Raw genomic sequence first — 15,102 nt, forward strand, 5'->3', positions numbered from 1 at the left:
CTCCTTTCAGCGCTCAGTGTGGTCCATGTCACCAGAAAGTGACTTTCCTAAGGTTGCTGGTTTTCTAGCCCTCATTTGTGTGCAGAGGGAACAACGGGAGGGTGAATGTGTGTTGCAGTATCAGCATGTGGCTCAGGAGACATAGGCTCAGCCCCCAGTTCGTGCATTAGCTGAGTGGGAGCAGCTCAGGCTACTCCAGGAAGGAATGGATTTCATTTAGAGCATTTTTAAAATGCAGACAATTGTTTGGGTTAGGTGTTGGCCTCCAAATCAGCGCTTGCTAGCAGGCTCTGCTCATCTCGGTGCCCCGCAGAGGCTGTTGGCAGCCCCGCTGGCTGGTGGTCTTGCAATGGCAGCGTTACAGGTCCCAGGCTGCGCTTCCCCCTTCTCATCCCGTGCCTGTCCAGGCAGGTGGGCTGTGCATCTCCAGCCCGAGCGAGATGGGCTTCCCCCAAGCCAAGACTCGGAGAGGGATGGGAACCTGCGTGGTGTTTTTGGAGGCAGGTCTGGGTTTGGTTTCCCAGCTCTTCTGAATGCTGATAGAGGGGAAAAAAAACAGATTTGAGTGACAGACTCCCAGCGCTGGTTTTCCCAGCGGTAGGGAAGAGGGTAACAGGGCTTGTCATGTCTTGCAAAACTCTTGCAGTATAAATGAATGTGATTCTGGTCTGTCTGTATTTGGCTGTTGCTCGTATTTGTGTGACCTGCCTGTCCCCTTTCTGCCCTGTTTGGCCGCTCTCCTGGCCACAGAACTGAGGGTCTCAGCAGGAGTGGTGCAGAGCATCTTCTCCAAAGTGCTGCCATCTTGAGCAGCCATTTGGCATCGTGCCTGTTTACCAATTTTTTCCCTGAATTCCCCCCTTACCCTCTCAGCCATAATGCTAAATTTAGCCTTCCTTCTGCCAGAACATAATTATACAATTTGCTGCCTTATGTAATCCAGAAGTGCTGTTGGAAAGGGGTTTCAAGTTGTTGCTGCTGTGGGATGTAAATACAAAATGTTATTGCTATCTAATCCTTTATCTCTCTGTGAAAACTTTTGAATAGTGTGTTGATGCATTTTGTGTTACAGAGATTATAGAAAGTACGAGCCAGAGTCTCTTCCAGTAGAAATTGGTATTCAGTGTTGGCTTTGCTATTACCACACTGATAGACAGGAGTTGAACATCTGATCCTCTCTGAAAGTGGGCATGCATTGCAGCTTCTGGGGTTGAAAACAGGGGGCTGGAGCTTTTGTAAGTAGGAGACCTTAGGATCTGGGCTTTCAGCTCACTTACCACAAATCCATGATAAAATGGGAAGCTGACTGATTTCTTGGCTGTGTTTTTCCCCTCCTCCTTCCCAGCTCTCTCCTGTGGAGTTCCCAGAGCCCCAAAGAACGGAGTTGTCTTTGGCAAGGAGTACACCGTGGGTACGAAAGCCGTGTACCATTGCAACCAGGGCTTCCAGCTGCAGCCCGGGGAGGAGCCCAGCGCAGAGTGCCTGCAGGCAGGGCAGTGGAGTAACGGCAACCAGCCCCCGCAGTGTGTGGGTGAGTGTCTGCAGCCGGTGCAGACCGGGGCATTTTGGAAGTCCCTTCAGTAATGTCTTCCTGCTCTAGCACGGACAGCTTTGCCTCACAGGTGCAGTATTTAGGACACCAGGTTTCTAATCCTGCGTAACTTGGGTCTGATGTACCCTCTCACGGTGTTTTGGTTTCCCACTTGTAAAACAGAGATGCTAGTACTGGCCCCCTTGTTAAAAAGCCAGCACGCTTGCTGAAGTGCCCTGGAGTTAAACAGCTATTAATGTCTTTCTGTCTCATTTCTTTTTCCTGACTCACCACATCTGGTTTTTAGCTGTCACCTGTCCCGATATCAACAGCATTGCAGTTGAGCATGGTCGGTGGCGGCTGACCTACGAGATCCAGTACCACTACAACGCCCAGCTAATGCTCATCTGTGACCCTGGGTACTACTACACGGGCCAGCGGGTCATCAAGTGCCAAGCCAACGGGAAATGGAGCATAGGCGAACCGATGCCGACCTGTAAAAGTAAGAGCAGCAAAGCTCAGGAACTGCGCTGGGGCAGGCCACCTTCACGGGATGTCTTGCAGGGAACGGGGTTTCTGTCTTCCCTTCGGTGGCTGTGCAAGCTCTGCTCTTGGCATGCAAACACACCATAGCCCTGGCTGCTCTTGGTAGCATCTGAGAGCGCAGCTCCAGAACTGCTATGGTAGAAAAGAGTTTGTATGCAGGGAGAGGTCATCTGTTGATCTGATTCTTGGTTTAATCTAAACAGTTCCGCAAGAACTCAAGTACATTAGCTCATCTGTTACTGTCAGGTCCCAGCAGCTTAGCTGTCACTGGTGCCAGATGCTCTGAAGTTTGCTTTTAAGAAAGAAAATAGAAAATTCTGATTTAAAACCTAACCTCTTCCAATTTTATGCAAACGCCAAGTTTACGAGGGTAACAGTGTCACCTGTAAATCAAAAACACTCTTGGCAAACAAGGAGCTCGCTCAGTCGTTCTGACATGACTGCTGTGCTTTGGATCATTTCTTTTGTCAAAGGTGGAGGTTTTTTTCTCTCTAAGTGCAGATTGAGACAGAAAAATTTCTCCTTCAGAATGGCAGCTTTCCCTTCCCTCCTGCCTCCCTTTGTTTCTAGAGATGCAACTGCCAACTTTGTTGACAGATGTAGTTTTACCCCTGCTAGCTCTTCAGCCAGATCTGGGAGCGTGAGCCTGACCTTGTTTTATTTCCTCGGCGTTATTGCCACCTAAATTCAAATGACAAGATCTTGGCAATGCACTAAGGTCAGAAGCGCCCAGCATGAGTCTCTTGATTTCTTGCCGAGTGCAAAAGCACCAGAGGGCTTGCAGATCTTTAAAGTAGATAAAATAAAGAGCTGAAGTTTGTGGCTGGGAGCTGCATTTGCAAGGGCTCCTGGCCAGGCTCCAGCTGCACCCTGCAAGCCCGGCTTTTAGCCGGGTGTCCTCTGTGGGTCTGATCTTTAGATGTCAGCTCTGTCCTGGAAGTCACTGTGTGAGAAAAAGCTGGGTGTCACTTTCTAATTGGAAATCTTGTGCCATTTTGTGGCTTTTCTGGAAGTCAGGCTTCCTGACTGTATCTAGCAATGGAATATAATAAATAATAGAAATATTTCTGTGTTGAAAACTTCCTGTGTGAAAAACTTCTATAGTTTCTTCCTAGCCAGTCTTAATCTTTAGTACTTCCCTTGCATCCTGAAGCATAATTATTAATAGCATTTACATTTGTCACCTCATGTAAATGACTCTGAATCGTTGTTATTATCCATGTAACTGTTTAATAATCTTTCCTACTCATTTCTGACTTCAATAATAACTTGTGGTGGGTAAGCGTCACTGAGGGCATTTCTTTAAAAACGCATCTCCCTGCCTATTCTCGCTTACTGTACTTTGGGATCGCTTTTAGTTATCTCGTGCGGAGACCTGCCAACTCCACCTAACGGGAACAAGATCGGCATGCTGACCAGCTACGGGGCCACAGCCATCTTCTCCTGCAACACCGGCTACACCCTGGTAGGGTCCCGCGTACGGGAGTGCATGGCCAACGGACTCTGGAGTGGAGCAGAAGTGAGATGTCTGGGTAGGTGTGGAGCGTCCGTGATGTGGTGGGGGAAGAGGCCCGAAGGGAATAGGAATTTTAGATACTGATTCAGGAAAGAACCCAAGCGAGGAGTCAGTGCTACTGAAGCTGTAGGGTTTTAAGTAGATATAAAAAGGAAGCAGATTTTGATTCCTTACTGCTCGGTAGGTGTGTGAGGCGTTTTGAGATTGGAGAGGAGAGCTTTAAAAATGATACGTTGTTTTTATTGCTGCTCTGGTTTTATTTATGAGTGAATTTTAGATACTGATTCAGGAAAGAACCCAAGCGAGGAGTCAGTGCTACTGAAGCTGTAGGGTTTTAAGTAGATATAAAAAGGAAGCAGATTTTGATTCCTTACTGCTCGGTAGGTGTGTGAGGCGTTTTGAGATTGGAGAGGAGAGCTTTAAAAATGATACGTTGTTTTTATTGCTGCTCTGGTTTTATTTATGAGTGCAGAGGCTCGAAGTCAGATCCCCCCAGAGAGCCAGGGTGGTGTGCGATGCCTTCAGGAGGGGCAGGCGTGAGCTCTCGGTGATTCTCCTTGTCTCCCTCCTGCAGCGGGGCACTGCGGTGTTCCCAGTCCCATCGTCAACGGGCAGATCAACGGCGAGAACTACAACTACCGCGGCAGTGTGGTTTATCAGTGTAACCCCGGCTTCCGCCTAATCGGGATGTCCGTGCGGATCTGCCAGCAGGATCACCGCTGGTCTGGGAAGACGCCTGTCTGTGTGCGTAAGTATGTTGTCAGATTTCTTTAGCCCTGGTGACGGTCAGAGGACAAGAGCACGTGTAAAGACCGTTGTTCAGAATTTATGCACCCGGGCTGCGTATGGTTGCTTTGCGCGCACGCAGTGACTGTGCTACGCAAGCGCCCCGGGGGCTCACGCAGGGGAGAGCTGAGGTGTGGCAGGAGTGGCAGTGCTGCAATTTTGGCTGCTTTGCTTCTTCCCTCTGCTTTGTAAATTCAACCTTTCTTTGGTGTTTTCCATACGCTGAATTTCTAACGGATGAGCCCAGTGGAAGGTGTGGTTTCTGAGGGGGTGGGGAGGTTACAGCAGACACAGCCACAGTTGACACTGTCTTTTGAGACCCGTGCTCTGTGCTGGAGGAAAGTCAGTCTCTCTCCTCCTCTGATCCACATTCACAAGTCACCTTGTGCAACCTGCTCATTTATCTTTCCAGTAAATAAGCTAATTAAGTAAGTCTCTAGAGCTCTAAGGTGTTAATAAGTTTAAGCGTCTTCTTGTCAATGGACAGTGCAATCCATGTATTTCATACCATGATTCCCCAGTTGTTTGCTTCCAATCTCTCCTGTCTAGTTTAGAGCTTTATGTGCTGAGGCACAATAACAGCGAGACAGGAGGTAAGGAATGACCTGTAAATCAGTGAATATGCAGATTCCAGCCTAAAAGCAAGAAACAGACTTATGTTGTCAAGGTTAGCAGAGACTTCAAAATTTGGAGGATGTCTAGGATTCTGGATGAGCTTTTTAGGAAAAGAATTATTGGAAAGGTCCGTAGGAAGATTTGAATTACTCTTGTGTCTGAGGATGTTCTGTTGAAAAAGTTTGAATTCGCTTTTACCTGCCAAGTATATACATACTAACCTTGGACCAGGAAATCATATTGATAGAGGTTCTCCTGCTGTCAGGCAGATTTATGGAGATGCAGGATTTTCTAAACATCCATTTTCATGGCTCATCTTGTTTCTTTCGGGAGGGACCAAACCCATTAGAACAAAGCAGATGAATGTTGCTCGTCTGTATCTGTCTTCTGACTACTGAACCAGTACAGGGCTGGTTCCTGTGCAGTGCCTTTGGCTCTGCTTTGTGCCAGCTTCTGACTCTGGCACCTGAAAGCTCATCAAGCTTTTGTGCAGAGATCTGTAAAGGTGTCTCATGAGCAGAAGTTGGCCTTGAAGTTATTACACTGCGTTAGGCCTTATGGATAATATAAATTTAATGTCATTAAAGCAGAGCATTGTTGGGCTCTGAAATTAGATGCCTTGAGGCTTTATTGCTTCTGAAGCAGCTCAGGGCACTGTGTGTTAGCACAGTATAATTTCCTACTGTCCTGATATTTTCTCTTTAAACCTGCTACAGTTGCTTCCTCTGTGTGAACGGGTCTTTTTGATCCATGCCAACTGCAGGGAGCTTTTTTTTCAGGGACAGAATTCATCACCTGTTTCAAAACACGTATAATCATATTCAGAAGTACCTCAGAGAACCTGACATCTGCTTCCTGCAGCACTGAAAGGCTATCTTGCTTCATATTTTTTAGACCTGTACCTGTCACCAGCTTGCATAAGGAATAAATTCCCATCCCTGTGGTATAGTCCAGCCCTGGCAGTCAAATGTGTTATGGATCTTTTGTGGGAATTTCATCTTCCCCTCTAGCTTCTGGCTTTGGCAGCTGTACAGCTAAACTGCTGGACTTTTACTGGTGGACCATTACCCATTACTGACAATAATCAGTATTGCTTTGTCCTCAGCTGTCAGAAGATGTCGCATTCCTTAAGCAGCTGAAAATCTGTATGGCGTATCCTGACGTTTCTTTTGCGCAGTGGAACTCGCTGCTGTGCTCGAAGCAAAGGTCTCCAGGCTTCTCTCGCAGCAGGGGCTGTATCCTCCCCATATCGCCCACCTCTGCCGAGGTGCCAGCAGAGTGGCCCGGGCAAAAGCACTTTGAATTTCAGTATTGTGTGTGCTTACTGCTGCTCCAGCCTTTGCCTCTGAGCCTTCCCTGGGCGTTGTCGGAGCGGCTCAGACCGGGACCCTTTACCTCCTGTTCCAGCCACAGGAACAAGAACTACACAAAAATCCTCATTACAGGGATTTAGAAATAAAGGTTTTCCCCCAAAGTTTTTCAAACTTAAAGCAGGAAGATTTAAGCTTTCTAGGCCATATGCTAGAAACCTGATTTTTTCTTACATTTTTCCTTTCTTTTAACTATCCCTCTAGGTGTAACTTTATACTGCAGTGAACATACATCTGACTTACACCAGGGAGAGGGAGGAAAACATCAGGTTTCATGACTGTGTGTGATGCCCAGGGTAATGTAAGGCAATAATAGCAGTTGCTGGGATTTTTGAAGAGGAGCTCTAGGGATTTACGGTGTAAGTCAGTAGGATGCTGGCACTCCACTGCTTAGAGAGTGGTTCAGAGAATTTCTTATGCCAGTAAAATGACCAAAGATATGATGGTCTCAACTTGATTCAGTATTTCAACAGAGCTGGCCACAAATCTTTGAAGTTGGTGTGGGTTTCAGGGTTGATGTGGGGGTTTTTTATGGTCTCCTTCCTTGGGAACTTTTTCCAATGGATAATCCACTTCTTCCAGGCAAAAAAGTAACATCTCTAATTTCTAATTGTAGCTATTACTTGTGGCCACCCTGGCAACCCTGCCAATGGCTTGACCCAAGGCAGTCAGTTCAATCTGAACGATGTGGCCAAGTTTGTGTGCAACGCTGGGTACCGCCTGGAAGGAGCATCGCAGTCCCAGTGCTTGGCCAACGGACAGTGGAGCAGCACCCTGCCCGCCTGCCGCAGTAAGTCGTCTGCCTCCACCCTGGTCTAGGCAAATGGGACTTGTCTGCACCTTCCTCATTGGTTTCTCTGGGTTCCTAAAATCCAGCTTGACGCTGTCATAAACGTATGTAAAACAAATCTTGCAGTTCCTCAGGAACGTACAAGTGATGTTTGAGCTCCAAGGGCTGTGTAAATCTCATGCAACAAACCTGATTTTTCCCTTGGGCTTCACTCAAAACTGTTAATGACCCTGCCCAGCTCTGCATCCTCCAAGACATTGAAGTATGTGTTGTAAGCGGGGAGGACGCAAGAAAATATCAGGCCAGAAGTCATCGTGGTAACCCTAGACCAGTTTATTCAAAGCAGACACCACGATCTTTGTACAGAGCCCTTTCTCCTTTTAGGCTGCCCTACTTCCATTGGTATTAGCACTCAAGTTCACTTATCAAATTCCCTTCCCTCCCTGCATTCCCTTCCTCTGTACTCCCTTAATCCAGTATCTCCGTCAATACTGTTGCTGTGTCGGTCAAGAAATCAGTTATTCTCAACTGGCTAATGTAAGTCCTGGTTTGGGGCCAGGGAGCAAGGCTGCTGCTGAGCCTCGCGTGGCGGGGGAGAGCCTGCAGGATTGCCTCTACTCTCTCTTTCTTCCTTTTAATAAGGATTTTTTTATATTTCTGCCTTAAAGAATCTTAAAGAAAAAAAAGAAAAAAACCAAAACCACCAAAAAACCCACAACCCCCACCCACCCAAAAAAACCCAACTTAGATTGTGGTTCGTAATTTTTTCCCCTTTTCCTGCTGTTTTTTGGGGAACCCTTGGTCCTTTGTTACCCCCTTTGTTTTGTATTTTTTTTGTTGTTTGTTTGCAGTTGTAAACTGTACTGACCCTGGGCACCTGGAAAACAGCATTCGTCAAGTGCAGCCAAGTGGTCCTCACAGATTCAGCTTTGGAACAACTGTCTCATATCAGTGCAGCCATGGATATTACTTACTGGGTACACATGTCCTTACCTGTCAGGGGGATGGCACTTGGGACCGTGCCCTCCCACAGTGTCTTTGTAAGTTCTTCAGAATAATACCCATCCACCACAGGCTTTCATCCCGTGTAGTTCTCTGTTGCTTAGCTGAATGGTCATGTAAGAAGTCTGGATCTAAAGCCCTTTGTAATCCATGGGAATTGTTCCATCAGCTTCACTGGCCTCTGGATCCTGCCCACAGAAGGGAAAATATGTGGTCTGAGGAGAGAAATCCTGTTAGACAGAGATGGTTTCCCTCTGCAGGGGAAGGCAGCTCCCCCTGAGTTTTACCGGTTCCACGCAGGTCCAGCAAAAGTATTGCAGGTGGAGAAGGGCAGCAGAACTTCTGCAACACAGGTCTTCATAGGAAGCAGCGTGCAATTAGCCTGACTGAGGACGGAGCATATTTAGCACCGCTCAGGCATGACTGAGTTTCCATACACACGCTCATACCCGCGGCTTTTGGAGGAGGGAAATGACAGTGCGACGGTGAAATAAATGTAGCCTTTATTCTGCTGCAACGCAAGTGCTAAAGAGGGTTTGCTTCCTGACCCTTGCTCTGCGTTTTTCCCCTTTCTTACAGTATCTTAGCCCTTTCTGCCATTGCGGTTTGCAGAGAGAGTTAGGAGGTTCTGGGTGGTGGCTTGGCTTAAGGGCTATTTCCAGTAGTGTGCAAAACCCCTGTGTAGAAAGACACAAAATACGGTGGTCACATGCTGTGGTAGTAATACCTAGTGCAGGAGATCTCTAGGCATTGCATGAAAGATGTCAGTGCCATTGTCTCTATCTTACACTGAGGGAAACCAAGCTCCAGAGTGGATTTGGAGTTGACCCAGGGCTGCCCAGTGAGGCAGGGGCAGGAGCAGACCAACCCCCAGCACAGCTGGCATGTCCTTTTGGAGAGTAAAGCAGCTGCGATCTCATTACCTGGCATAACGAATCGCTAAAGCAGTCAGAAATGGAGCTCCTTAAGTTCGAATCTGCTGAGCTGTTCCAAAGCTGTGATTGTTTCTTTTTTTCTTGTATTATCCTTCGACACCTAGTCATACAAAGTAGTTTTTGGCACATTTTCCTTTCCTTTTGTTAGCAGCACGCCACCTTCTCGCATTTGCAGCACCCTGCACCGGCTCCGGGGAATTGGCAAATGTTAACGGCTGTTACCGCAGCCGCAGGGGCTCCGGGAGGGTAGTTACCTTTTAAAACCTGGGAGCCTAATATCTCAGGCTCCCTCAGTCCACAGCTTGCCAGCTAAGTACAAGTGATCTCCTTCCTTAAAATGTTGAGCATCCATTGACTTGGAGGATTTGTGGGCATTCTCAAAACTGGAAACTCAGGTCAGTTTTACGACTGATTATCTGGATTCATGGGCCTAATAGTTTAAAGAAAAAAAAGTCAGAGATTTTTGCATGTGTTTGGTTTTTTGTGTGTTGAACTTAAGATATCCTCAGTGCTGAAACCCATACCCCTTCCGAGTGTTTATAGCTGGGTACCTAAAATTACTAGGCACTTTCTAAAACGTAAAATAAGAAGATTGATGCCAGACAAGCTTGGGTTGCAAATGTTGTCTCATGCCTGTTTCTGAGGAGGGAGTAAAACAGAGTTGATCCCCTTTGAGGGGCGGGAGAGTGAGTCCTATGAGAAAAGTACACGGGAGCAGAGCCTAACGCATCAGAAGAAACAGTCTTCACACTGTGTACATAAATCCTTTAAAAACCTTAATACCGCCACAGGTTTTAAGCTTAGCTGAGTCTGCTGGAGTATCTGTTATTAAATTGTTAGTTACAGTATGAGTTTAAGTATTAGCTATCAAACCCATTTCCTTGCAAAGCGTCCTTGGTTTTAGTCACAGCTCTGCACCAGCATATTTCAACGCCCACATGCCCGAACATGCGCGTGCTCTCCTTTTTATTGAAACATACATCATGTTTTCTACCTAATGCCAGTATTGTTATTTTTAGACTCTAGCAGAGGGAGATAAGATATCCGTTACGGACACTTTCCTTCAGAAACACAGTGGTGCATGGTCTTTATGCTGAGCATCCTCATCCAAACCTGTCTAATAGCGTCTAGACTGTCAGTGTATTTGTCAGCAGCCTCCCTGTCTCCACTCTGATTGCTAAGCTAAAGTAAACCTATTAATTATTGTTAGCAGTGGTTTTTCACTGACAATGGTCGAGTAAGCAGTGTTCAGAATCTGCCGGGATAATTTGGTCAGGTGTGACACAGCATCGATTGCAGCTCTGTGTCGCAGGACCTGGTGCTGCCGGGGATGGGAGGGGGTGAGAGTGTCCATGGAAATATTCGTGTTTAAGAAGGGATGAGTTTTCCAAGGAACCTGCGAAATGCCTGTCAGTGTCAAGACCAGGCATTTATGCACAAACCCTTGGCAGTTCTTACAGGATGAGCTCCTGTCCCCCAGACCGATGCAAGGTCTGCTATGCCACACGTGCACCGTGGCATGAGCCACCCTGTGTTTGGTGGGCTCTGGGGCAGACGAGTGGGTTTAAGCTGCCAAGGTCCCGTGCAGCAACCTCAAACATGCAGTACATTGCTGTGTACCTGCTGCAGCTGCCTTCGAACGAGCGTCAAAGGCAGTTCCCTCGTGGTTGAAGCTGTTGCATCTGTCTCTTACAGTGATCTCTTGTGGCCACCCCGGCTCCCCACCCCACGCTCAGATCTCGGGTGACAAGTACACCGTTGGCTCCGTGGTCCGGTACAGCTGCCTTGGGAAGCGGACTCTGATCGGCAACTCCACTCGCATGTGCCAGCTCGACGGGCGCTGGAGCGGCTCCCTGCCGCACTGCTCAGGTGAGGTGGGCTTCGGGAAGGAGGGGATGGGGCAGTCCCATCCTCCACTACCCCTTTTTATCCTGCGAGGGGGCAGCCTGATGTGCTTTGCTGAGCTGGAGGAATGCACATGCTACAGCGGGAGATTGTGGAAGACTCTGAAAATCACTGTCTGTCAGCTATCCAGTCTCCTGCAGCTTGGATGATAAGCACTGGCAGAGAGTAAACCACTCAGCTTGCAAGACGAGGAATAAATCACTGCAGCAAATGTTTGTGGTAGGAGGTGTACTGCAGCTTGCTGCTTTACGGTTTTCTCCATGCAGAGTCTGTACAAGATGAACGTGTCTTATGCAAAATCAGGTCCTTGCATCCTGATTGCAGCATCTGATCCTCTTTCTCATGCATTCCAATAGAAGAAGCCCATGTGGCCCCTTTCCAGGGCCTGACATCTGCTGTTATGGCACCACAGCAGTCCCAGGTCTGCAGAAGGCAAGTGGAAGCTGGTACAATGAGTTTCCACATCATCAGCGTCTCCACTGAGAGCAGTTTGGCAACAGAAGTCCATCCCCACTCCTGTGCCAGAGTGGAAGAGGTCTTGCACTGAAAACATCCTGATAATCAAAAAAAGTCCCTGATGAGATTGCCTTGGGTCAAAGTCCTGGGGGATGCAGGACTTCTTGCCAAGCCTTGAAATCGGGTTGCTGGGATCTCAGCTGATGGCCTCCAGTAGAAGGACGGGTGCCGAACAACTGGCAGGATGCTGTGCAAAGCCCTCCCCGCACCATCCTGTTCCTTGTTCCTTGGAGAGCATAGAGACAGACAAAATAAGAACTTAGCTGGAGCAAAGCATTTGGGACGAGTGTTAATTTTTAATTATGCAACTTAGATTTAGCAGCTCCACTTGACCAAGTTTAACCTCTGCTTTGGAAGGGAAAAAGAAATCAGGCAGAGTCATCCTCATACTCGGAAGCCGTATCTGCAGAGTTCTTGATCTGTAGCTGCTCGGAAGGGTTTTCTGCTCTAATTCGTGCCTTTTCCCCATGAGGTTTTCACTGTCTCTCCTGTCATCTGTGCGGGTGGATTTTTGGAAACATTCAGCATTACTCCGACTAGTTCCTGCTAACATCTGTTGCATGTGATTTTTCTGAATGACTTCGCGGAGGCAGCTTTAGACCAAGGCTGATGGCGTTTGACAGGCCCTCTCTGATTTGGGGCCAGGTGAATGACCAGTACCTCAGAACCATGATTTCCACCCAAGGGCGTGGGGAGAGGCTCCTCTTTTACACCAAACTCAGGCGGTACAGTTAGAAAAGCAGTGAAGAGGCAGAATACAGCTCAGATCATCTCCTGCCAAAGGTTCTCCGTTATGTGCAGAAGATCCCTACAGTGTGACAGCAGTTTTTGCAAGATGAAACAAAAGACTTTGATATGAGTCATTACGTGAAAGAAAATGCTGAACCTGGAGCATTCTCCCCTTCTCTTTACAAGCAAGTACGTTCCCCAGATGATGAATACTCTCATTATGTTTTATACTACACGTAACACTGCAAAGGCTGCGCCTGCAGCAAAGCACAGAAGGCCCAGGAACCGGGAACTTCACTGCTAGCTGCAGGAGTGGAATAGTCTCTCCTGGCTTGGGGGTGGATGCGTTTACACAGATCATTAGCGGAGAAAGCCAAGAACAGGCATACACGGTGTGAGCCTGTGTCAGGCGGTAAGGAGGTGGGCATTTCTCCAGCCTGCTCCAGAGAACCCCTGCGAGGCATCTGCTACAGCTGCTCCATTCCTCCTGTCCCCCTAACTTACAGCCGGCAGCTCAAAGTGTTCACAACTTGTACGAGCGGATGTTTCTCAGCTGGATCCCTCCTGCCTCTGTGCTCCAAACCCAACAGCTTCTTGTTCTGCAAATACAATAGGGCGTGCTGAGGTGGCTTGGAGCATGTTGTAATTTCTGCTTGGACGGAAACCGTTCAGATGACTGATGCTGGCAACCGAGGTGCTGTCTGCTGGAGCAGCTGCCGCAGGAAGCAGCTGCAGCTGGTGGGGGCTCCATCTTGAGATTCAGGAGTTATGACCATATTTTGCAACCAGCTTAAAACCAGTGGGCTCCCGGAGTGAGGGGACGTTTCATCTGGAATTTCCCCGCTCTGCTGAGAGCCAGTCAGAGTTAAATTGAGTCAGCCACACGATCCAGATCTGTGCGCTGGCCCTCTGAATGTGTGCGGTTGAGAGGGGAGAAGAGCCAAACCCATGACTTGCTTACTCTGCTGATACTGCGCTCTCTTCTTAACAGGAGGCAGCCAGGGCGTATGTGGTGACCCGGGGATCCCCTCCCATGGCATCGGGCTGGGAGATGACTTTGATGTAGGCAGCGTGGTCCGGTTCAGCTGCGAGCCCGGTTACATGCTCCGGGGTTCATCCGAGAGGACCTGCCAAGCCAACGGCTCCTGGAGCGGCACACAGCCAGAGTGCGAAGGTACTTTTCCAACTCAGCATCCTCTCCTGCATCACGCCAAGCCTGCTGCGGGTGTCCCCGGAATTACTGCAACAGGGACGGCTGCCCAGCCAGCCCATTCCCTCTGTTTTAGTTGCCAGGGACAGTCTGGTGCTGTCAGAAATAATACTCTTGTTCAGCATTTCCTCCAAATCCTCCATGTACGTCAAGGAGCCTCAATTCTCCCCTTTCCCAAACATCTGTAGGTCACATCTCACAGGAGAGTTTTTCAGTGCTAGAGGATGAGTGTCACCTTTTTGTGTGCCCAGCTCTGCTCCGCTATGCAGGGTACACCAGGATGGTATAAAGGATTTCAGGTCATACATGCTCATGCAACAGCTGGACTGAGGTATAGAGTAGGAAGAGCCTTTGGGATCTGGTCCTCACCTCCAGTCATCCCCCGAGACTGTCACTCGCAGGCTCGCTGCAAGAATCACTAGGGTGAGTGTCTCTTGATCTGCATCATGTATCCAGCTAGATGATCAGAAATGCCCCGTTTTGGCATAACATCTGTGGGTACCACTGACTAATTCATTGTTGCTTTGTTGAGGAAATTCAGCAGAATGAGAAATGTCAATAGCTTCAAACCTCCGTTAAAGCTGGAACTGGCACATGCAAGAGTCATTTACATTAAGCAGAAATGCAAAATGCAAATTATAATCTAGTAAGCACATTTTCATATTTGAAAACCCCAAACCCCTTATTTTTCCATTTGAAGGACTCAAGTAAGACCCTATAATCCAATCTAATAAACCCCCAGCCAGATTCTCTGAGCTGTGCTGCTCACTGCTACTGTTTTATAAAAGTGTTTAAAAATCAATTGGGGAAAGAACAACAGCCAAAACGAGGCAGGATACCAAATGCAAGGAGACCTGGGCAAGTGCTTCTCTACAGCTGATTTGAAAGCCAAAAGCTGAGAGAGAGTTTGTAAATGAATTGGAAATTTATTCCAAATTGATGGAGCTCTTGATTGAAAAGACACTGAATCATGTTATTAATACATGCAGGTCTCGGGTTTTTTCATTCTCTGTTTTTTTTTCTTTTGGTGGAAAGGCTCTGTTCATTAATCTCAGGATAAATAACCCATCAGGTTCCAGAGGCACCAAAATATGGATCCCTGGCAGATTTTTTTTCATACTTTATGAATAATAATAACATTATGCCTATAATGTAGTCATTTAATGTTAAGTGCCGACTGGCCAATATAGGAAAGTAATTTACAGTGATGAGCAGTGTGCTGTGTCTCTGTCATTTGTATTCACAGCGAGCTGCAAGCACTACAAAGGTGTTCTTCTGACTGCACTTTGAGTGTTGCATTCAACTTTCTGGAACAGGTATTTATAGGAGAGGGAGGGGAGAGATCAATTTTGGGATTGAATTGAGGGCAAATGAAGATGAGAGCTGAGTGCCCAGGCAGGTGCGTGGAAGGAACGGGCCTCTCTGCTCATGTGGAAAAGCTCCAGCGTGGCAGCGGAGCCGCTCAGCACCTCGGTGGTGCATTAGCTCTCTGACTCAGCCACTTGTTTGCTGCTCGCAGCCACCAAGATTGAGCAAAATCAAGCCTGATGGGGCTTCACAGGACATCGGCACTCGCCTGCCCAGGGGATTCAATGCAAATTGCTCTCCAGATTAGCTGCTAGAAGAGCACAGAGGGTCTCAATCCATTCAG

At 47.8% G+C, this 15,102-nt stretch overlaps 1 protein-coding gene across 1 annotated transcript in view; it reads left to right on the forward strand.

The window, feature by feature from the left end:
• The window catches only part of LOC104081695 (CUB and sushi domain-containing protein 2-like), a 306,834-nt gene that overhangs the window by 271,277 nt on the left and 20,455 nt on the right, over nucleotides 1–15,102 (forward strand). The window contains 8 exon segments of the mRNA XM_009584534.1: nucleotides 1,346–1,531; nucleotides 1,839–2,033; nucleotides 3,436–3,609; nucleotides 4,168–4,341; nucleotides 6,981–7,154; nucleotides 8,006–8,194; nucleotides 10,787–10,960; nucleotides 13,233–13,415. Coding sequence (XP_009582829.1) covers nucleotides 1,346–1,531; nucleotides 1,839–2,033; nucleotides 3,436–3,609; nucleotides 4,168–4,341; nucleotides 6,981–7,154; nucleotides 8,006–8,194; nucleotides 10,787–10,960; nucleotides 13,233–13,415 — 1,449 coding nt within the window.

This window comes from Fulmarus glacialis, unplaced genomic scaffold (genome assembly GCF_000690835.1).
Source record: "Fulmarus glacialis isolate BGI_N327 unplaced genomic scaffold, ASM69083v1 scaffold6559, whole genome shotgun sequence".
Lineage (NCBI taxonomy): Eukaryota > Metazoa > Chordata > Aves > Procellariiformes > Procellariidae > Fulmarus > Fulmarus glacialis.